This window comes from Lipotes vexillifer, unplaced genomic scaffold (genome assembly GCF_000442215.2).
Source record: "Lipotes vexillifer unplaced genomic scaffold, Lipotes_vexillifer_v1.1 scaffold1016, whole genome shotgun sequence".
NCBI lineage: Eukaryota > Metazoa > Chordata > Mammalia > Artiodactyla > Lipotidae > Lipotes > Lipotes vexillifer.
The window spans coordinates 340,155-363,726 of record NW_006769290.1 but is presented as its reverse complement, the minus strand read 5'-3'; the positions used below and the strand labels follow the sequence as shown (position 1 = coordinate 363,726).

At 36.1% G+C, this 23,572-nt stretch overlaps 1 protein-coding gene across 4 annotated transcripts in view; it reads left to right on the top strand.

Moving 5' to 3' along the window:
• SENP7 (SUMO specific peptidase 7) overlaps positions 1–23,572 on the top strand; it is a 155,489-nt gene that overhangs the window by 57,933 nt on the left and 73,984 nt on the right. Inside the window, exons 5-6 of one of the 4 annotated variants that reach the window (XM_007445537.1) lie at positions 8,237–8,434; positions 17,712–17,906. The exons of 1 other annotated variant lie outside the window; for it this stretch is intronic. In XM_007445537.1, the coding sequence (XP_007445599.1) occupies positions 8,237–8,434; positions 17,712–17,906 (393 nt within the window). The remainder of the gene's footprint in view (positions 1–8,236; positions 8,435–17,711; positions 17,907–23,572) is intronic. 2 more of the 4 variants (XM_007445540.1, XM_007445539.1) reach the window with 2 other exon arrangements.

Sequence of the window (23,572 nt, the reverse complement as noted above, 5' to 3'; positions counted from 1 at the left end):
TGGAGAAGGTTCCATGTGTTTGAGAAGAATGTGCACATTCTGTTCCTGTTTGTTAGAGTGGTCTGTGGATGCGTTGGTTGATGATGTTATTCAAGCCTTCTGTATCCTTGCTGATTTTTGTCTAGTTGTTCTATCAAGACTGGGATTTTAAGTGTTGAACTATTACTGTTGAATTGTTAATTTCTCCTTTCTGTTAGTTTTTGCTTAATGAGCCTTGTGGTCCCGTTATTAAGTATATGTGTATTTATAGTCAGTATATCTTACTGATGAATTAACCCTTTTGTCAATGAAATGTCCCTCATTGTTTCTACAGACTTTTTCTTTTTTTGCTTTAAAGTCTATTTTGTCTAATACTGATAGAGCCCATTCCACCTGTCTAAAAGTTGCTGTTTACATGGTACACCTGTTTCCATCCTTTTACTTTGAATCTGTTTATTTCTTTGAGTCCAAAGTGGTTGAGAGCATATCGTTGGATCTTAGTCTGTTGAGACTGTTATAACAAAATACTATAAGACTAGGTGGTTTATAAACAAAAAACATTTATTTTTCAAGTGTTATAATTCTTGGGAAGCCCAGGATCATAACACTCCCAGATTCAGTATCTGGTGAGGGCTTCCTGGTTCTTAGATGGCCATCTTTTTACTGTATCCTCAAAGGGTGGAAGGGGTACTCTCTTGAACCTTTTTTATGAGCACAAATCCTATTCATGAGGGCTCTACCCTCATGATCCAGTCACCTCCCAAAGGCCCCACCTCCTACTGCCATCACTTTGGGGGGTAGGATTTCAAAATATGAATTTTGAGGTGAAACAAACATTCAGAACACAGAAGGTCTTGTGTTTTTTTTTTTTTTAATCTACTCTCACCATCTCGACCTTTGACTAGATTATTTAATCCATTCACATTTCATGTGAATCAAGGTGTCCTCTAGGCTGTGCTTCCTTTGAAGGCATTAAGGAATAATCTGTTCCATGTCTCTCTCCTCTCTTCTTCATGCATTCAGTCCTCCATATTTACATGTTTTCCCTGTATGTCTTCATGTTGTCTTCCTTCTGTGTATGTCTGTTTCTGCCATTTTTATAAGGATACCAGTCATAAGGTACAGGCATACCTTGTTTTATTGTGCTTCGTGTTATCGCGCTTTGGAGATAATGCATTTTTTACAAATTGAATGTTGCAGGCAACCCTGCATTTAGCAAGTCTGTCGGTAGCATTTTTCCAGAAACGTTTGCTCACTTTGTGTCTCTGTGTCACGGTTTGGTAATTCTCCCAATATATCAAACTTTTTCATTGTTACTATATTTGTTATGGTGATCTGTGATCAGTAATTTTTTTAATTCAAGTATAGTTGATTTACAATACTGTGTTTCAGGTGTACAGCAAAATGATTCAGTTGTATATTTTTTCAGATTATATTCCATTATAGGTTATTACAAGACACTGAATATAATTTCCTGTGCTATACAGTAAATCCTTCTTGCTTATCTATTTTATGTATAGCAGTTTATACTGGTTAATCACATACTCTTAATTTGTCCCTCGCCACCTCTCCCTCCTGTTTGGTAACCATAAATTGGTTTTCTATGTCTCTGAGTCTGTTTCTGTTTTTTTTTTTTAAACATCTTTATTGGAGTATAACTGCTTTACAATATTGTGTTAGTTTCTGCTGTATAACAAAGTGAATCAGCTACATGTATACATATATCCCCATATCCTCTCACTTTTGCGTCTCCTTCCCACCCTCCCTATCCCACCCCTCTAGGTGGTCACAAAGCACCGAGCTGTTCTCCCTGTGCTATGCAGCTGCTTCCCACTAGCTACTTATTTTACATTTGGTAGTGTATATATGTCATAGCTACTCTGTCACTTCGTCCCAGCTTACCCTTCCCCCTCCCCGTGTCCTCAAGAACCTTCTCTCCATCTGTGTCTTTATTCCTGTCCTGCTCCTTGGTTCATCAGAACCATTTTTTTTTTTTTTAGATTCCATATATATGTATTAGCATATGGTATTTGTTTTTCTCTTTCTGACTTACTTCACTCTGTATGACAGTCTCTAGATCTATCCACCTCACTACAAATAGGAAAGGAAACAAATTTCGTTTCCTTTTATAGCTGCATAACATTCCATTGTATATATATGCCACATCTTCTTTATCCATTCATCTGTCGATGGACACTTAGGTTGCTTCCATGTTGTGGCTATTGTAAATAGAGCTGCAATGAACATTTTGGTACATGACTCTTTTTGAATTATGGTTTTCTCAGGGTATATGCCCAGTAGTGGGATTGCTGGGTTGTATGGTAGTTCTAATTTTAGTTTTTTAAGGAACCTCTATACTCTTCTCCATAGTGGCTGTATCAATTTACATTCCCACCAGCAGTGCAAGAGGGTTCCCTTTTCTCCACACCCTCTTCAGCATTTATTGTTTGTAGATTTTTTGATGATGGCCATTCTGACCGGTGTGAGGTGATACCTCATTGTAGGTTTGATTTGCATTTCTTTAATGATTAGTGATGTTGAGCATCCTTTCATGTATTTGTTGGCAATCTGTATATCTCCTTTGGAGAAATGTCTATTTAGGTCTTCTGCCCAGTTTTGGATTGGGTTGTTTGTTTTTTGATATTGAGCTTCATGATCTGCTTGTATATTTTGGAGATTAATCTTTTGTCAGTTGCTTCATTTGCAAATATTTTCTCCCATTCTGAGGGTTGTCTTTTCGTCTTGTTTATGGTTTCCTTTGCTGTGCAAAAGCTTTTAAGTTTCATTAGGTCCCATTTGTATATTTTTGTTTTAATTCCATTTCTCTAGGAGGTGGGTCAAAAAGGATCTTGCTGTGATTTATGTCATAGAGTGTTCTGCCTATGTTTTCCTCTAAGAGTTTTATAGTGCCTGGCCTTACATTTAGGTCTTTAATCCATTTTGAGTTTATTTTTGTGTATGGTGTTAGGGAGTTCCCTAATTTCATTCTTTTACATGTAGCCGTCCAGTTTTCCTAGCACTACTTATTGAAGAGGCTGTCTTTTCTCCATTGTATATTTGTGCCTCCTTTATCAAAGTTAAGGTGACCATATGTGCATGGGTTTATCTCTGGGCTTTCTATCCTGTTCCATTGATCTGTATTTCTGTTTTTGTGCCAGTATCATACTGTTTTGATTACTGTAGGTTTGTAATATAATCTGAAGTCAGGGAGCCTGATTCCTCCAGCTCTGTTTCTGTTTCTCAGGATTGGTTTGGCTATTTGCAGTCTTCTATGTTTCCATACAAATTTAAACTTTTTTTTGTTTTAGTTCTGTGAAAAATTAATACTGCTATTAATAAAGCTACTGTGAATATCCATGTACAAGTGCCTGTGTGGACATGTTTTTATTCCTTTTGGTTAAATACCTAGGAGATGGGTTGCTGGGTCATTGAAAGTACATTTTCAACTTTGTTAAGCAACTGCCAAATGTTTTCCAAAAGCAGTTGTGCCACTTTACATTCCCATCAGCAGTGCAGAAGAGTTTTACTTCCTCCACCCTCCTGCCAGCACGTGTATGGTAAATCTCTGCCATCATCCCTTTTAATGTATGTGTAGTGATATCTTATTGTGGTTTTAATTGCATTTCCTTGATGAATGATGATGTTGAGCATCTTTTCATGTGCTTATTGTTCTTTTGTATCTTCTCTAAAGTGTCTGTTGAAATATTTTGCAGTCCTTCCCTCTTTTTTGAAAAGACAAACTTTTTTTAAAGACTGGAAAGATGAGGTTAATGATATTGAGCACCTTTTTATGTGCATATTCGCTATTCATATGTCTTTCTTGTGGAGTGTTCAAATATATTTAAATATATAGAAATTTAAAAAATTTTACCTTTAATTTGGGGGGAAAAGATTGCTGACTTCTGCCTTAGGATATTATTAGTCAATCAGATTACAGTAAAGCAAATTTATGAACATGAAATAAGTATTTTCACAGAGAATCCAAATTGTCTTTTTCACTTAGAGCCAACTATTAGAATTACCAGTAAAATCACCAGTGGTGATTCTTATTTGGTTTGGGTGAATAGAAAAATGGCATTTTCCAACATTGGATATTTTCATATTTAAAATTATTAAAATTACCACTGGGATATTTTCCCAAATAATTTAGCAAATTACTAATAGTAGTTTCCTCAGACGAAAAGTATACCTTATATATATCCTTAAGATTTTAGAAGTATTTTCATTTGATCATTTTAAGTTGTACAGTTGTAAAACCTATAAAAGAGTAGTCCTGAATGTAAAAAATAATTTTTTTTCACTAATCAATACATAGTTTTTGACTGGGTAAAGATGTTTACCATTCTTTACAAAATTAATTGGTTGACATTTCTCTTTATGTAAATAGTATAGTACTTGCTTAGTATAGAAAATAGAAATAAAGACAAGTTGAAAGAAAAAACACAGCCAGTATCTCTTAAAATTTAAAGTAGAAGATTTTAAGAGTCTAATAAGTAACATTCCATTAAGTGGCTTTATCATTGTTTACTTAACCATTCTGCTATTGCTGGGAATTTTTATGTTTTTAATTTAAACAACTTTTAAATTTTTGGCTGTGTCGGGTCTTCGTTGTGGCACATGGGATCTTTGTTGTGGCGTGTGGGGTCTTTCATTGGTGGTGCACAGGCTTCTCTCTAGTTGTGGCATGTGTGCATTGTAGCATGCGGTTTTATTTTTTCCCTCTCTCTAGTTGAGGTGCGTGGGCTCAGTAGTTGCAGTGAGAGGGCTTAGTTGCCATGCAGAATGTGGGATCTTAGTTCCCTGACCAGGGATTGAACCTGTGTCTCATGCATTGGAAGGCGGATTGTTTACTGCTGGACCACCAGGGAGGTCCCTATTGCTGGGAATTTAAATTTGCTTTCATTTTGTTGCTTTTATGAATAATACTGTGATGAATATCTTCATGGATAGCTTTTTTCCTGTTTCATATTTTTTTGGTACAGGACCAGGCAGGATTATTTTGTTAAGAGTATAACAAACACGCAAGATGTTAACGTTTTTCCACATTTGCCTTCTCTCAGTCTCTTTTCATACATGTATGTAAGTGCATACCACATATGCATATTCATGTACACATTTTTTTTCCCAGAACCATTTGAAAGTAAGTCACAGATGTCAGGCACTTCACCTCTGAATAGTTTAGCCTGCACTTCTTAAGAACAAGAAAATTCTTTTACATGATAACCACAATACATTATGAAGAAAATTTATAATAATTTCATATTATCATGTAATATAGTCTAGAATCAGAATTCTCTAAATGTCCCCCAGAATGTCTTTTGTTAAAAAAATCTAGGATCAAATTGGGGTTCATGCATTTTATTTTTTGGTTATTATGTCTCATTAGTCTCTTAATCTTAGAATAGCCCCTGCCCTCCCCCCGACCCCCCTAAACCATGACATTGATTTTTTGAAGAGTTCAGGCCAGTTGTCTTGTAGAATGTCCTACATTCTAGATTTTTATAATTGGGTTTGTCCTCATAATTAGGTTCATGTTACATTTTTGGCAAAAGTACTTCGTAGCTGATGTCATTTGCTTATTGCATTATATCAGGGGATACGTAGTGTCTGCTTGTCCCACTGTTGGTGGCCTTACATTTGATCACTTGGTTAAGGTGGTAGCTACCAGATTTTTAGTTATAAAGATGCCTTTTTCCTTCATAATTAATAATCATTTGTGAACCTAATTATCTGTTTGCATTGTGCTGACACCAAGGTGGCTGAGCAGTGATGGGAAAAAAAATCACAAAACACAGTATGTTTATGCCATTATAAATTTGTGGTTATTAACCCTACTGGATTCCTCAACTTCAAGATAATCCTACTGTGTTTCTCTAGTCAGCTTGTGTTCCCCCTCTCCACAGTGATGATTTGAAGCCTTTTCTCTCCTCAAGCCTGTGTTCTTTTACCTTTTGTATCAGTTTGAAAAAATGATCTTGGTTTCTGGAAGAAGGAAAAGGGGTTCTTCTCCCACCATAAACCAGCACAATGGAGCAGTTAAGAGTGCTGGCAACAGAGTTGAGAGTGTGTGGCTCTGGATCCCGCTCTCACCACTCACTCATTTTACTATGGACTTAGTTATTAATCATTCTATTCTTGGTCTTCTCAGTTGCAGAAGAATAATTACCATTGTACTTCACAGAGTAGTTGTGAGGATTAAATGAAGTGTAAATCATTGTAGCGGTCTTAACATGCTTCCTGGTATATGGTGCATGTTCAGTAAATATTAGCTCTTTTTATTCTACTTCTTAAGAAACTTAATTTTAAAGTTAATTATACTGTCTCCTGTATCTTCAACCTCTCCTAGTCTGTTGACCTCTTCCCATAAGCACTGAAACTTACACAGATATTTTCTATCTTAAGCTAACTAACCAACCAATAACTAACTTAGAAGACCTTTCTTGCATCTCACATTTATCTTCAGCTCTTGTCCTATATCCCCCTTTCGTAGCTGTTTGTCAACTGCCTACATTTGCTGTGTCTGTGTCCCTTTTCTTCTTTCCCATTTCTGCTCCCACCATTCCACTAAACTATCCCTAAGCACCATTTCCTCTCTAAATTCATTATTACCCTTTTCTCTTGGTGTTTTCTTAATTATTCATAAAAGAGCAAAGTCATCTTTTAAAAATACAGCTCTGGTCTCATGATTCTTTTGTTAAAACTAGGGGATTGATATTGTTGTTGACATTAAAGTTTCAAATCCTCAGTATAGTCCACAGGGTCCTGCCTAACTGCCCATCCTTATCTTATACAAATTTCCTCTTCACTCTAAGCACTTGAGCCAGGTAAGTCCTTTAATTTCCTTGAACAAGATTTACTCTTGTCTGAGCATTTACATTTTGTTCTCCTTTTTGAACCACTCTCCATTTTCCACTTGTTTCCTTTGGACAGTTTCAGCGTAAATGTCATATTCTCAGTAAAACCTTCCCTGATGTGGTTCAGAAGAAATGCAGCACCTATATTTTATGTTCATATTGCTCATCACAGTTGTAATTAAATAACTAATTGGGTAATTCTTCTTTGGAATGTAAGCTCCATGAAGGCAGGAACTGTAACTCTTTTCTTTGTTGCTGAATCTCCAGATTCTACTAGTACAGTTGTTTTGCTAGAACGTATTTGGTAAGTATTTGTTGAACGAAGAATGAATTATTATTCATTCACAGAAATTTCACTCATCTCTTTATTCTTTAATGATAATTCTAAAATCTATAAACTTAAAGTATTTGGAGTTTCAGTGCGTTCTATAGAGGTTCCTCTGAAGACTTCTATCCCGCTTCTTCCAGATGATCTGAAGATACAGCCCCAAGTGGCTGCGGCAAACAAGTGATTTCTTTGAGCTTTGTTTCATAGTAAAAATACACGAACACTTTGCTTTCTGTTTCTTAATATTCTTAACATTTGTTAAATAAACAGTGCCTAAAACTGGTACTAGGGAATAGAATAGACACTCTTCTGATCACACATTTCCAGTTCTTCCAGCCATTCCTCATTTGACATTGTCTCACATCTACTTGGTAGCCTGTTCACAGTCCTGAAGAAACTATATTTCATGGTTCTAGAACTGAACACAGTTCTTCAAGTATTATCAGCACATAGATATGTTGAATGAGTAATGAGCAAAATGTAATGAGGCAGAGCTGGAAGTGTTTGGATTTATCAGTTTTACTTTTGAAATTGGTGTAGGTACAGTAAGTGTTTTAAGTTGACATATTTTTAGAAATAAGGTAAAATTAAATGTATCTTAAGACTATGTAGGGTTAAGATTGTAGATATTGTACTGTTACCCTTAGTTTTAATTATGTTTTCCAAATCAAATACTAAAACAAAAATACATTTTTAGTGCAGAAAGCGGTTACCTCTGTGACATGATGTGCAGATGTGTGTTGTTGTTCCACTTGTAGTGTGACCAAGCACAGATTGGTTACCAGCAATCCAACAGCTGTACGTGTGTGTGACCACAGATGTAGCATACTACATCTAGTATACTAGATAGAATTCTGAAGAAAGTCCCAATTTAAGTGAAATGTGCTTTAGTTTTTCATGTATATTTGAGAATGATTAGGCATATTTTTTACTTATGATATTTACTACTCTGGTTAATTTCTTGAAGAACTGAATTTAGAATTCCTGGAAGTTTTCATTTGTTATAATTTGTGATGAATTCATGTATTATATAATGTTCAGTACTGTATGTATTAATTATTTATGTGTGTAACAGGCAACTCAAAGTTATGTTGACGAATGTCCTATGGACGGATTTAGGACGAAAATTCAGAAAGACCCTACCTAAAAATGATGCTAATTTATGTGATGCCAACAAGGTGCAATCAGACTCATTGCCTTCGACATCTGTTGACAGCCTAGAAACATGTCAAAAATTAGAACCTCTTCACCAAAGCCTTAATTTATCTGAAAGGTATGTTGTTCAGTATTGATTTTGTTCAACTTACCGCAGTTGAAATAATTTAAGGCCGATAGTCTTTAAAATAAGATTGTTGGAAATGATCTTTAAGAAAATCTGCATATACAGGTGTGACTCCCTCCAATCTTAAAGTTGACAATCTTAATTTACAAAGTTAATGATTCTACATTTCATTAGATTGACATAGAATTATTTTTAAAAACAAGTATTCTTAGTGCATTTAGCTTAATAATTTGATTCACATGTACATATTTTTAGAGATTCACATATGATATAAAATGAAGAACTAGATATATATAGATGTGTAAGGACCTAGATTAAATATTTTTTGAAAGGTATGTTAAAGATGCAGAAAATAAAACAGGTATGTATATCTGTCTATCTGTAGATCTTTTTAATTTTCTGCATATTTAACATACCTTTTAAATGTTATTTAACCTGGGTCCTTACTACTTTTGACTTTGTGAGCTTCCTTGTATTTTACATGCATTTTTTTAAAAAGGAGATGATTTTGAAATATTACTCCCAGATTTTTGATAATAAATATGCGGTTTAATTTTGAAAACTAACAAATTTTGTTCTATATTTTTTAAAAGAATTATTTATGAACTTTGGGGCTAAAAATTAGGAATTAGCTCTGGGAATTTGTCATCTGTAACATATTAATAATATTTTTAATGTATTTCCACTTACAGTTTTAACCCTTAAATGAGTATTTTTTAGGGGAGGTATTTTGCTTTCAATTAGAATATCCTGTCATTAGCTAGATGGTGCTTTGGTTATTTGGTCTGTAATCTGATAACGATTTATAAGTACTTTAAGTCAAGATCCAGTGAAAACCTGTTAACTTTCAGCACAATTTTTTTTTTTTTTTTTTTTTTTTTTTTTTCTATGTGAAATAGTTAATTATCTGAAAAATGATGTGTAAATTCATGAGGGGAATTATTTTTTTTTTTTGCTGTACGCGGGCCTCTCACTGTTGTGGCCTCTCCCGTTGCAGAGCACAGGCTCCGGACGCGCAGGCTCAGCGGCCATGGCTCACGGGCCCAGCCGCTCCGCGGCATGTGGGATCTTCCCGGACCGGGGCACGAACCCGTATCCCCTGCATTGGCAGGCGGACTCTTAACCACTGCGCCACCAGGGAAGCCCCAGCACAATTATTTTAAATGTTAAAGAACTCTGTCAAAACATCTGAATATAGTATTATGCATTAATTGTATTTTTAAAAAGGACACTTTTTTTTTAATACATCTTTATTGGAGTGTAATTGCTTCACAATGCTGTGTTAGTTTCTGTTGTACAACGAAGTGAATCAGCCATATGCATACATAGATCCCCATATGCCCTCCCTCTTGCGTCTCCCTCCTGCCCTCCTTATCCCACCCCTCTAGGTGGTCACAAAGCACTGAGCTGATCTCCCTGTGCTGTGTGGCTGCTTCGCACTAGCTATCTATTTTACATTTGGTAGTGTACATATGTTGATGCTTCTCTCACTTCGTCCCAGCTTACCCTTCCCTTTCCCCGTGTCCTCAAGACCATTCTCTATGTCTACGTCTTTATTCCTGTCCTGACACTAGGTTCATCAGTACCATTTATTTTTGGACTCCATATATATGCATTAGCATATGGTATTTGTTTTTCTCTTTCTGACTTACTTCACTCTGTATGACAGACTCTAGGTCCATCCACCTCACTACAAATAACTCAACTTCATTTCTTTTTATGGCTGAGTAATATTCCATTGTATACATATACATCTTCTTTATCCATTCATCTATCGATGGACATTTAGGTTGCTTCCATGTCCTGGCTATTGTAAATAGTGCTGCAGTGAACATTGAGGTGCATGTGTCTTTTTGAATTATGGTTTTCTCAGGGTATATGCTCAGTAGTGGGATTGCTGCATCATATGGTAGTTCTATTTTTAGTTTTTTAAGGAACCTCCACACTGTTCTCCATAGTGGTTGTATCAATTTACATTGCCACCAACAGTGCAGAGGAGGGTTCCCTTTTCACCAAGGACACTTCTTCTAAAAAAGGCAAAAACATAAAAAGCTATGTAACAGGAATTTCCGTACTAGATCATAACTGATGTAAATTTAACTTTCTAAAGCACCCAAAATCTTAGAGTCAAACAACTTAGCTTCAGTAATTTATGAAGCAGTTTGCTCTCATTGCCCTGGAGTCCAGTGTTTTTCCTCCTTAGTACAGGTGAGCTATTCCCTTACTGTGCTGCTAGATCTAAATGAAAGGGGCTAAAGGAATGACCCTTCCAATCCCTTTGATTCTCTTGAAAAGAAGCTTTAGCTCTCTTCCAAATGACATCTGTCCCCTCATCCCATATCTGTCCTTTTTTCAATTAGATCAGCGTGATTGGAAAAGTGTAATGTTTCATTCTCTTGGAATAGTTTTTCTCACCACAAGTTGTTAGCAGCTAGATTATGTGTCCATGAAATTTAAATATAATGTGAAGCGTCCCAATAAGATTCTAATTTGGTTTTTACTGTGTGTGTGTGTTGTTCTCTTCACTTACTGGGATGAACTACTAGTTAGTCCAGACTTTTTCCCTCAGCTCTAGGTGTCCTAAATTTAACTTGTTCCAAAGTGGATGCATCGTCTTTGTTCTCAGACTTGTTCCTATCTCTGTATCTCCTCCCTGTCTGAATATATGACTCCTCTTTACACTTAGTTCTTCAAATTAGAACTTGGAAATTGTCCTGGCTCCTCTTTTTTCCTTATCCTTTGTATCCAATCATTTATCATGTCTAGTTATTTGTACCTCCCAAATCTGTCTTGAAATGATCTTTTCTTTATCTTTATTGCCACTGCCTCACTTCAGGCCCTGATAACTTTGTGCCTTTATTATTAGGATTGTAATTTGATTGGGCTTCCTGAGCATAGTCTTTTTCTTCTAGGTTATTTCTCTGTATTGTTGCTGAAGTATTCATTCTAAAAGGCAGATGTTACTTGTCGGTCTCCAGTTTAACATCTTTCTGTGGCTCCACATAAACTTTAGGATAAAGTTCAAATTCCTTACCTTGGCATACAAGGTCCGTGATGATTTCACCTTTGACTGTCTCTAGCTTTGTGTATGTCCACTCTTCCATATTCATGCTGTGCTTTAGATTTAGGAAACTACTGGTAGTTCACTGAATGTATAATGCTGTTTTATTCCTCTGAGCTCATGCTTTTTCTCTTATCTTGGGAACAACTCTCCTTTTCCCCTTTACTGACTTATATTGAGCTCATTATATCTAACATTGAGCTCATTTCTTCTTTGATTCCACCTGCCACATCTGCATTTGATCCCTTTCTTTGTCTTGCTAAGCAGCCTGTTCCTGTATCATAGCACTCATCACACTATACTGTGATTTTTAGTTTCTCTGCTTCCCTGACAATAAGCTTCATGAGGGCAGGGACCCTACATTTTATTATTTTTCCTTGCACAGTACTGGGCACATACTAAACGCTCAATACATGTTTGCTGACTATAAGAAAGAGATTGCTTCTCAGCAGAGTTACATCTCCAGTCTCCTTGATTGAAATGTCTTTTCCTCCATCAGAACCAATTATCTGCTCTGTAATTTTGGGGGCAATCAGGAGAAGAGGTATCACAAGCTTCAAATAAGAAAATTGGAGAACTGTTTAGGGTATAGCTTTAGATAGATGTTTTCTTTGTGGGGCTTGCTATCTAGACTAGGAGACTGAGACTTTGACATGATGCTGTTTGTCTTATTTTCATTTTACTTAGCTAGGATTTCATTATTTCAGAAAGATGAAAGAGAGAAAAATTTATTTATTTATTTTTGCGGTACACGGGCCTCTCACTGTGTGGCCTCTCCCGTTGCGGAGCACAGGCTCCGGACGCGCAGGCTCAGCGGCCATGGCTCACGGGCCCAGCCGCTCCGCGGCATGTGGGAACTTCGCGGACCGGGGCACGAACCCGTGTCCCCTGCATCGGCAGGCGGACTCTCAACCACTGTGCCACCAGGGAAGCCGTATTTTTAGTTTTTAATTTTAACTTAAAGTTTGACTATTGAGTAAACCAAAATTACTCATTCATTCCCAGAAATGTCATTTTTTTACTTTTTAAAACTTTTATTTACTTATTTGTTTTTATTTTTTAATTAAAACTTTTAAATTTTATATTGGAGTATAGTTGATTTATAATGTTGTGTTAGTTTCAGCTGTACAGAAAAGAAGTGGCATTTTTTAGAAATTTTATTTGCATTCTAGTATCTAAAGGTAGTGATCTAAGTAAGTTGCCTTTTTTTTTTTTTTTTTGCCGTATGTGGGCCTCTCACTGTTGTGGCCTCTCCCATTGTGGAGCACAGGCTCCGGACGAGCAGGCTCAACGGCCATGGCTCACGGGCCCAGCCGCTCCACGGCATGTGGGATCCTCCCAGACCGGGGCACGAACCCGTATCCCCTGCATCGGCAGGCGGACTCTCAACCACTGCGCCACCAGGGAAGCCCAGTAAGTTGCCTTTTAATGAAGATAGTTTAGCCTTTTAATTTCCAGATAAAGTTGAGAAGAAAAACAGAAGACACATGATACCAATCAATCTTGTTATATAATGAAGAAAAGGGTCAAGAGTTTTAGAAATATCAAATTAGCAGTATGTGGGATGCATACATTTCTTTCTAAACAAGTAAACCATATTTTAGTGTAGGTTTTATCTCCTTATGTGGTTCATATCTGTTTTCCTGGGAGAATATTTCCAGATCCTTATAAACTTTGGACATTAGGCAAGAAAGAGCCTAGTGGGAGACATGTGCAAAACTTTTGAGACGGTAAAGCATCTTTCTCCTGTTTTCATCTTTTGGAACCAGAGATTATTAGAGAAATATTGACACAGTGTAACTATATTCTGTTAAAAAAAAGTTAGTTCCTGGTTCTTGGAATTCCCCTAAATGGCTTAATTATATTTATTCATGTTTTTCTTAAGTTTGCCTATGTTTGAAGTTTTAGAAAATTACATATTCCAGATATTGTGGTGGTAAGACTTTCTGGACACCCCGGTATTCTTGTAACCTTAAGACTTCTTTAAGCCAGTAATGTTTTAGTTGAGTGATAATTTATTCACTTAAAATATAGCTTAGTAAAAGAAAAGAGCAAACTTAGGAAATCTGTGAATGTCTTTAAGAAAGTAATTCAAAAATTAAAATTTTTTTTCTTTGTAGCTTAAGAAACTGATTTAGAAAGTAATATTTTGAATTATATCATCTGGGATAAGAATAGATTTATAGGAACCCTAAAAAAGACCCGGTGTGGCCTAAATAAAGAAATCACCATTGTTAACAAAAAAAAAAAGAAAAAAAATGTTTTGATCAAGAAAAAAATAAGTTACATAGCACAGTTTTAGAAAAGCATTCATCTAAATTACAGCAAAATAAAAACTAAATTAGCATTTTAATTTTTTTGCTTGTTATTTATAGCTTTATTACCAGATGTAATTGTTATCTTTCAACAAGGGTTCCATTTCTTTAAAAATTTGCTCTTAGCATCAAGTATGTCTTATTAGCTCTCATCAGTTTTTCAAAGTTTTTCCCCATTTATTAAATTATTTCAATCTTATATTTACCTTGCTACTAATATGTGGGGGAGGAACTCACAATTTGTGATTGAAAAAATTAAGAACCAGAGAAAATAACCATGTAGAGACACAATCAATAAATGATATTACTTCTCAGGCCAGTATACTTTCTGTTTCATCTCACTGCATTACAAAATTTGTTTCTCCTTTGGTTTAACATATTATATGTTGAAGTGTGATTTCATAATATTAGTAAGTAAAGTTAAACAAATTCTGTTTTACTTACTGATACTATTTGCAGACTTGGGAAAAAATTGGATGGACTGTGTGAAATGACATTTTTCAGTCCTTCCTTATATATTGCGATAATATGAGAGATGAAGTACACACCTTTATATATTTCTTGTGAAAATTCAGAATCTTTTGAAATGCTGGCTAGCCCTAGAATTTCCATGGCAGTGCTAATTTATAAGTTGTACACCAAAAGACAGTTTAGGTATTATGAACTTAGTTATTACTTTATAGATTTGTTTTCTGTAAGCTTTCATACAGAGCTCTCTGTTTCTTCAAGGTACACAAATTACATAAGTTGAGAATAGCTGATGAAAGATGTTTGGGCTATGGTTAATGTTATGAAAGCTAGGTGTACTGTAGGCATTGCTAACTATTTAACTATATACTTTTCTAATAAAATATTTTCATTAAGATTGAAGAGCATGATGAATTATGACAATCAAGCACTAATTGAAAAGATAATTTATAAGTTTGAGCAAGACTTCAATAATAGAAAAATTAAAGTGAACTTCCATTTATTGTGTATTTACTCTGTGCCAGGACTTGTGCTAAACTGCTTTACATCTATTATTTCATCTAATCTTTATAATTTTTTGAGGTAGGTATTATAATTCTCCCTATCTCTGAGATGAGGAGATTGAAGATAAGAGGTATAAATTATGGTAAGTAACTTATCTAAGGTTATATAGTTACTAGGTGCTGAATTCAGAACCCAACCTTATGTTTGACTCCAGAGTCCTTGGTCTTAACCTCTGTGCCATACTGCTTTTCATTCTTCTGACCTTTAATTTTTTAATAAGTAGGAATTGGACTTTATTACATATTTTATGTGATGTCTAATTTATTAACCTTTAAATATTCTACTTACTTAAAAATTTTTTTTCTTGTGGCATTTGTTCACATAGTAGTAGAATGCTTTCTAATTGAAAGGTGTATCATGGTAGACTTGCTGATATAGTTCCCTGAACCTTCTGATAGCTTCAGAGGCCCTCTAGGGCTCTTGTGCTTTAGAGATGTGGGTTCTACTGCAGTTTGGTATATAATCTTTTCAAGTGGTTTTTGGGTGAATTTTTGACATTTTTCTCTTCTAGGAAAGACTTTCAGCTATTTGTTTAGCTTAAAAATTCTCATTTATCCTCTAAGATGCTTTTTTCATAGCTCTGCTTTTTCTTCCTTCAAAATCTAGCAGCAAAACAAACCATAAAAGAATAGAATGATCATTTATTATTCAGAAGCTAATTCTAATCTTTATAATTTTTCCCTTTCCTTGCTGATATTTGTATTTTTTGTTGTTGTTTTTGTTGTTGTGGATTATTCTCTTCAGTACTTTTTATAGGACTAATCTTCTATGGACTCTTTCTCTCATATTTGGAGAGACAGCTTTTTTTTTTTTAGGGACTCAACATTTAAAAACACATTTAAACATACTATAGTCAGGCATTTAAACAGAGGTACTAAATTATAGCTGATATTTCTTTGGTATTTCTTCCTCTGTGCCCCAAATTTTCTCTTTATTTAAACACTACGGTTCTTGGATTATTTTCATTATGAGCCACATTTTAGAATTCAGTAATGATAGGGGACCATAAAAAGAGTATATCATCTGCTCCTAAAATGAGCTATCAACTAGTATATCAGGTTCTCTCATCTCTTAAAAGTAAGTAAAATTTTAATTGTGCCAAACTATTTGGAAAAAAATAGTTCTTACCCAATAAAATTCTCTCTTCTAATATTCCTGCATTTTCCCTAAAGCATTGAGAACTGTAGTTGAGTTTTCTTTAGTGTTTTATTTCACAGCAATTCCTAGTGTGAGGTCAGACAGAAGAAATCTTGAGACTCCTTACTGGTCCTGTATTGTCTTCATTCCTACTTAAATTCGAGGATTTTAAGAAGGGTTCTGTCAGACATCAAATATACAAAGCAGACAATAATAAATAGGATTCTTAGAGATTTAAATCATGAGAGGAGATAGAAAAATATCTCTGTCCTCCTCTCCCCACAGTTAGTGGTTGTACTAAATGGCTAACTTTCTTTGCTTTCTTCCTTCACTCAAACTCTGAGTTCAGAGAGTTGTATTTACTACTAGCCTTGTTTTTAGATCATATACTGCTTAATCCACCCAGTACATTTTTTTGTGGAGGTTGTGCTGGAAATGGATATTTTTAAGGTTTCCTGAAGTATCTACAGAAAAGCTCAGTTATCTTGATGCTGTGGCAGGTTAGTATTGAGGATGCAGTGTAATGGAATAAAATTAAAAGAACCAAAAGATAATTGGCCCAGGTCCTTCTTCCAGGAAGAGTTGCTTATACTTGGGCAAACATTTAACTTTTCTGAGCTTTGAGTTCTTCATGTTTAAAATAAAGAGAAGGCTAAGTTATTTTAAAGTTCTCCTATGAGTTGAAATTCTACATTATCTGGAACACAGTGAAAAGAACACAGTGCCTCTATGTAGTGAAAATAGAGTACCTCTGAGAATTACAGCAGATGTAACAGTACAGGGAAGCTCACATTTTTTTACTTAAACAAAAGTACTCTGGCCCTTTCTAGGTGTTATGTATTGTCTCTCACAAAAGGTCAATAAAGTGCTTCAAGTGACATATGGGTAACAGTCAAGGGGGACATCTGATAAAGAGGAGATAGGAAACTTAAAAAATACACTAATGTGAAGTAAAAAAATCACAATAATTTGGCCTGGGCCAGTCAATTCAGGTCAGATAGTTGCCTTGAGGGCATCATTGTAGTGTGGAAAAGAACATCAGTTGTTTATAGTAACAACTGGCTAACCAGAAGATTAGGCTCTCCTCTTCTCTTTAAGGATGATATGAAACCACCATCACTTTAAAAAAGTTTGGAGTGTTAAAAATTACACTTTAATAAACATTTACTTTGTTGACCCTTTTCCCTGGTGCTATTATATAAAGCGTATTTATTACCATCAGTATATGTGCTGTTTCACTTAAGGACTCTATCATTACCATAGATACAATCTGAATGATGTCTTCCTTATTGGATTTAGCATTTGTCATTTACCAATTATGAGTATTGTTATTTACCAAGGACCTTTCTGTTGAAGGAGAAGAATAAAGATTTATTGAATTGGTTTGTAGTATCTGTGTTTTTAATAACTACTGGAAAAGAAAAAGCATTTTTTGAGAAAAACTGGTTAAAATTTTAAGCAACCCCAATAACATCCACTAAGTACAGTTAAGCCATTATAGTGGCATGCCAATCTATGCCAATTTATAAGATATAAGTATTTCTAGAAACAAAAAAAAGAGTGTTCATCCAACATTTTGAGTTTTTATGGGCTGATTTCCAGGGTGGTATAATTCTAATAGCTTACTTGTACTGAGTTGAAAATGCTTGAAAATTCAACTTCCTAGAATTTTTTTTTACTGCAAATTTCAGTACAGTACAGTGTTTGTTATTTTATATGACAGGATACCCAGAGTTATATTGACGAATGTCCTGGGAACGGAGTTAGGAAGAAAATACATAAAGACCTCACCTGTAACTGAGGCCAGTTTGGGTGATACAGACAACTTGCAATCAGAGCAGCTTTCTTCATCATCTGATGGCAGCCTAGAATCTTGTCAAAATCTAAATCCTCACAAGAGCTCCTTTTTATCTGAAAGGTATGTTTAGTGATAACTTTATTCAAAATAAATATTTTACTTATTCTCATGAGCCTACCTCTATTCTTCCCCCACAGATATGTTACTGCTAAATGAGAGGCAGCCGTGCTCTGATGGCTAGTATAACTTTTCTCCCCTGGTGGCTGGAACGGCTATTGGAACCAACAGTCCATAGCTAATAATCAGTTTCAGAAAGTACCAGTCACTCTACTTGTGTTTTGGGAAAATGGAGGCAGACTCTTAATGAAAATTTAGTTACCTATTTCAGTTTATTTGTCTGGTATAATTGAAATTCATTCTCCTCACATCTGTCTATTCTTTCTCCTTCTTTGTCCTATTCATCCATCTGGCTGTCTCTCTATCCATCCACCCATCTGTCCGTCCGTCCATCCATGTCCATCCCTCCATCTTTTCTTTTTTTTTTTGCGGTACGTGGGCCTCTCACTGTTGTGGCCTCTCCCGTTGCGGAGCACAGGCTCCAGACATGCAGGTTCAGCGGCCGTGGCTCACGGGCCCAGCCGCTTCGTGGCATGTGGGATCTTCCCAGACCGGGGCACGAACCCGTGTCCCCTGCATCGGCAGGTGGACTCTGAACCACTGCGCCACCAGGGAAGCCCAAGAGAAATAATTTTGAATAATGTTTCTAACCTCACAAAATTGTGTATAATCATTTTAAAATCTCACTTGTGAGAATTCTTTATGAAAATAAAATACCATACAAAAAAAATTATTATTGAAGATGCTTTCTGTAGAGAAAGTCACTTATGTACTGTTCCCATGGAATTCAAATGACAACAGTGCACATTCATGCTGTTATGAAAAATAGCACTATTGTGAGGATTCTGTGAAACTATCAAATTGTAATCTATACTTTTCAGGCTTTATACCAACCTGGGGCTAAGGTTTACTAGTAACAACTCTAAAATTTCTGGCTCTTTCTAAAATCTATTCAGTGAGAACTCTAGGTCTCCTAAGGTCCTTTCCAAATAGTAAGGAAATTTCCAGGTGGTATTTGATATGGACCCTGGAAATTCATTCTCTTGGTGGTAATTTTCTTTCTTTGATTCTTGCATTTAGAATACAAGACGCCAGACGCCTGGATTCAGATTTTAGCTGTACTGCTAACATGCTGACTTGGGCAAATTACCTATTCTTTCTTTAAAACAGGGATAATTATACATACCTTATAGGATTATTGTGCAGTTTTAAGGAGATAACCTATGTAAAATGCCTAGAACTTGATAGGTAACCAATAAATGGTAGTCACAATTGCCACAGCCATACTAGTATTACCATGTGGTTTAAGGAGTACTGTACTCCTTAAACCAAACTAATTCTTTCTTCACTTAAAATGAGTTCATTTTGAGGAGAATCCAGAGTGCCCCATAAATTTTAAGTATGGCCATATCATCACTTCAGTAGATATGCCCCATTAAAACTAAATACAGGATGAATACAGGATAGGCTCGAGGAGGGGACTCTTGTAACCAACCTCCTCCTAGTTTGCCTGTCTTAAAATCAGAAAGAGTAAATAGAAATTAGATCTTCTCAAGGACAAATACCGTATGCTAACACATATATATGGAATTTAAGAAAAAAAAATGTTATGAAGAACCTAGGGGTAAAACAGGAATAAAGACACAGACCTACTGGAGAACGGACTTGAGGATATGGGGAGGGGGAAGGGTGAGCTGTGATAGGGCGAGAGAGAGACATGGACATATATATACTAACAAACGTAAGGTAGATAGCCAGTGGGAAGCAGCCGCATGGCACAGGGATACCGGCTCGGTTCTTTGTGGTTGCCTGGAGGGGTGGGATAGGGAGGGTGGGAGGGAGGGAGACAAAGAGGGAAGAGATATGGGAACATATGTGTATGTCTAACTGATTCACTCTGTTATAAAGCAGAAACTAACACCCCATTGTAAAGCAATTATACCCCAATAAAGATGTTAAAAAAAAAAGAAATTAGATCTTCTCAGAAGGAAACATGATGTTCTGACATTATTGTTACTCTTCTGTTATTGTAGAGAATGTGGCCAACTTTGTTACAAAGATAGAATGTCAAGTAGCAACTAGAAGTTGGTGGGTTGAAGAATGGGGGCTATGGCTGAAAACTGAGGAGGTTTCCTCTGAAAACCCAATGCTTGTGCCCTTGATGATACATATGAAAAAATGTTATATGAAGGCTAAAAGTCTTACTTTAGCCTTAGCTTGTCTTTATTGTTCAGAGCTGTTATTACCAACTTTAATGACAACCTGAATGTAATTATATAGGAAAAAAGTCTTGTGTTTTATGCCAAAAATAAAGGATTAATAGAAAACACCAAAAATGAATAGGAAATTTAAATTAAAATGGTCACTTTGAAGTAGCATATTTGCTTTTTCTAGATGCCAATTTATTATTTTAACATATAGATACTTAATTATTAACCTTTATATTATTCCTATAACAAATTTTAATTAATATTTATTAAGTCTTTACTATGATATTACACTGTGATAAATGCCATACCTGTATTAACTTATTTAGTACAGACTTGAATTGCAGCTCAGGCAATTTGCTTAACTTCTCTTTCTCTGTACCTCAGTTTAGCCCATCTGTAAGATAAGATAATAATACCTAGGTATGCTGGAGGAGTAAATGAGAAAATCACTTATTATCTTTTAATTTGATAACTTTTTACATCAATACATAGAGATCTATTTTATCTTCTTTTACATGTATCTACTTCCTTATGGGTGGACATTTAGGGTATTTTTCATTTTTTAAATGTGTAACAATGCCATAATAAATGGAGTTATCCTTTTCTATAAATTTATTTTTAAAATTTATTTATTTATTTATTTATTTTTGGCCGCATTGGGTCTTTGTTGCTGTGTGTGGGTTTTCTCTGGTTGTGTCGAGCAGGGGCTACTCTTTGTTGCGGTGCATGGGCTTCTCATTGCAGTGGCTTCTCTTGTTGCAGAGCACGGGCTCTAGGTGCGTGGGCTTCAGTAGTTGCAGCACACGGGCTCAGTAGTTGTGGCTCGTGGGCTCTAGAGCACAGACTGTGTCGTTGTGGTGCATGGGCTTAGTTGCCTCGCGGCATGTGGAATCTTCCCAGACCAGGGCTCGAACCTGTGTCCCCTGTGTTGGCAGGTGGATTCTTAACCACTGTGCCACCAGGGAAGTCCATTAAGTTTATTTATTTTATTTATTTAGTTTTGGCTGTGCTGGGTCTTCGTTGCTGCGTGCAGGCTTTCTCTAGTTGCAGTGAGCGGTGGCTACTCTTCGTTGTGGTGCATGGGCTTCTCATAGTGGTGGCTTCTCTTGTTGCAGAGCGTGGGCTCTAGGCACATGGGCTTCAGTAGTTGTGGCATACAAGCTCAGTAGTTGTGGCTCGCTGGCTGTATAGTGCAGGCTCAGTAGTTGTGGCTCACAGGCTTAGTTGCTCCGCGGCATGTGGCATCCTCCCAGACCAGGGATCGAACCTGTGTCCCATGCATTGGCAGGCGGATTCTTAACCACTGCGCCACCAGGGAAGTCCCAATAAATGGATTTTTATATATATCTTTGTGTACTTATTCTTATAAATCTTGTAGTGCCATTCTCCTGTACTTTATCCAGAATTAAGTGATATGATTGAAATTTTTTGATGACCTGTTGGCAAAAATAAACATAATTGTTTTCAATAAATTGTTTTCATTTCAGTCATTTCTTATTTTAGTGAAGATGGATTTTGTATTTCTCACATGAGTTTCTTCTTTAGTCTTTGCATGTATTGGGGTGTTTCATTTGTTTCTTACTGATTTGTAATAACTCTTATGAAAGGTACTAATTCTTTGTTATATGTGTTACAAAAATTTTTTTAGGTTTCCTATTTGTAATTTTACTTTGTTTATACTAACTTCTGTAGTATTGATACTTAAAGTTTTATTTTGTAAAACCTGTCAGTGTTTGACCCCAGTGTTCTGGTTTATTCTTGGAAAGACCTCCTCAATCCCAAGTATAAAAATAGGTCAGTGGGGCTTCCCTGGTGGCGCAGTGGTTGAGAGTCGGCCTGCTGATGCAGGGGACACAGGTTCGTGCCCCGGTCTGGGAAGATCCCATGTGCCGCGGAGCGGCTGGGCCCGTGAGCCATGGCCGCTGAGCCTGCGCGTCCGGAGCCTGTGCTCCGCAACGGGAGAGGCCACAACAGTGAGAGGCCCGAGTACTGCAAAAAAAAAAAAAAAAAAATAGGTCAATGAACTACAGTTTTAATTTGTGATGTTTTGAGTGAGGTACTAGACCCAGAATAACAGTCTGGAGATAACTTTTCTAATTGTTTTGGTTCCTTTTTGCCTTTCTGGAGTCTGCTTTAAATGTCTATGGATACATGGGTTGCTTCCACTTTTTGGCTATTGTGAATAATAACACTGTTATGAACATCAGTGTACAAGTATCTGTGTTTCTACTTTTAATTATTTTGGGAGTATATCTGAAAGTAGAATTGCTGGATCATTTAAATCTATTATTAATTTTTTGAGTAACCCCCACACTGTTCTCTGTAGTAACTGTACCATCTTACACTGACACAGCAGTGCACAAGCGTCCTGGTTTTTTCACATCATTGGTAACACTTTTTATTTTTTGTGTTTGCATAATAGCCATCCTAATGGGTGTGAAGTGATATCTCATTGTGTGTTTGATATGGTTTTTCCTAGTAATTACTGATATGGAACATCTTTTTCATGAGTTTATTGGCCATTCATGTATCTTCTTTGGAGAACTGTTGAATAGACAGTTGCCCATTGATGAATCAGGTTGTTTTTTATTTATTTATTTTTTAACATCATTATTGGAGTATAATTGCTTTACAATGTTGTGTTAGTTTCTGCTGTATAACAAAGTGAATCAGCTATATGCATACATATATCCCCATATCCCCCCCCCTTGCATCTCTCTCCCACCCCTCTAGGTGGCTGCAGAGCAACAAGCTGATCTCCCTGTGCTATGCTGCTGCTTCCCACTAGCTATCTGTTTTACATTTGGTAATGTATATATGTCAATGTTACTCTCTTACTTCATCCCAGCTTACCCTTCTCGCTCCCCTTGTTCTCAAGTCCATTCCCTACATCTGTGTCTTTATTCATGTCCTGCCCCTAGGTTCATCAGAACTTTTTTTTTTTTTTAGATTCCATATATACGTGTTAGCACATGGTATTCGCTTTTCTCTTTCTGACTTACTTCACTCTGTATGACAGACTCTAGGTCCATCCGCCTCACTACAAATAACTCAGTTTCGTTTCTTTTTATGGCTGAGTAATATTCCATTGTATATATGTGCCACATCTTCTTTATCCATTCATCTGTCAGTGGACACTTAGGTTGCTTCCATGTCGTGGCTATTGTAAATAGAGCTTCAGTGAACATTGTGGTACATGACTCTTTTTGAATTATGGTTTTCTCAGGGTATATGCCCAGTAGTGGGATTGCTGGGTCATATGGTAGTTCTACTTTTAGTTTTTTAAGGAACCTCCATACTGTTCTCCATAGTGCTGTATCAATTTACATTCCCATCAACAGTGCAAGAGGATTCCCTTTTCTCCACACCCACTCTAGCATTTGTTGTTTGTAGATTTTCTGATGATGTCCATTCTAACTGGGGTGAGGTGATATCATTGTAGTGTTTTGATTTGCATTT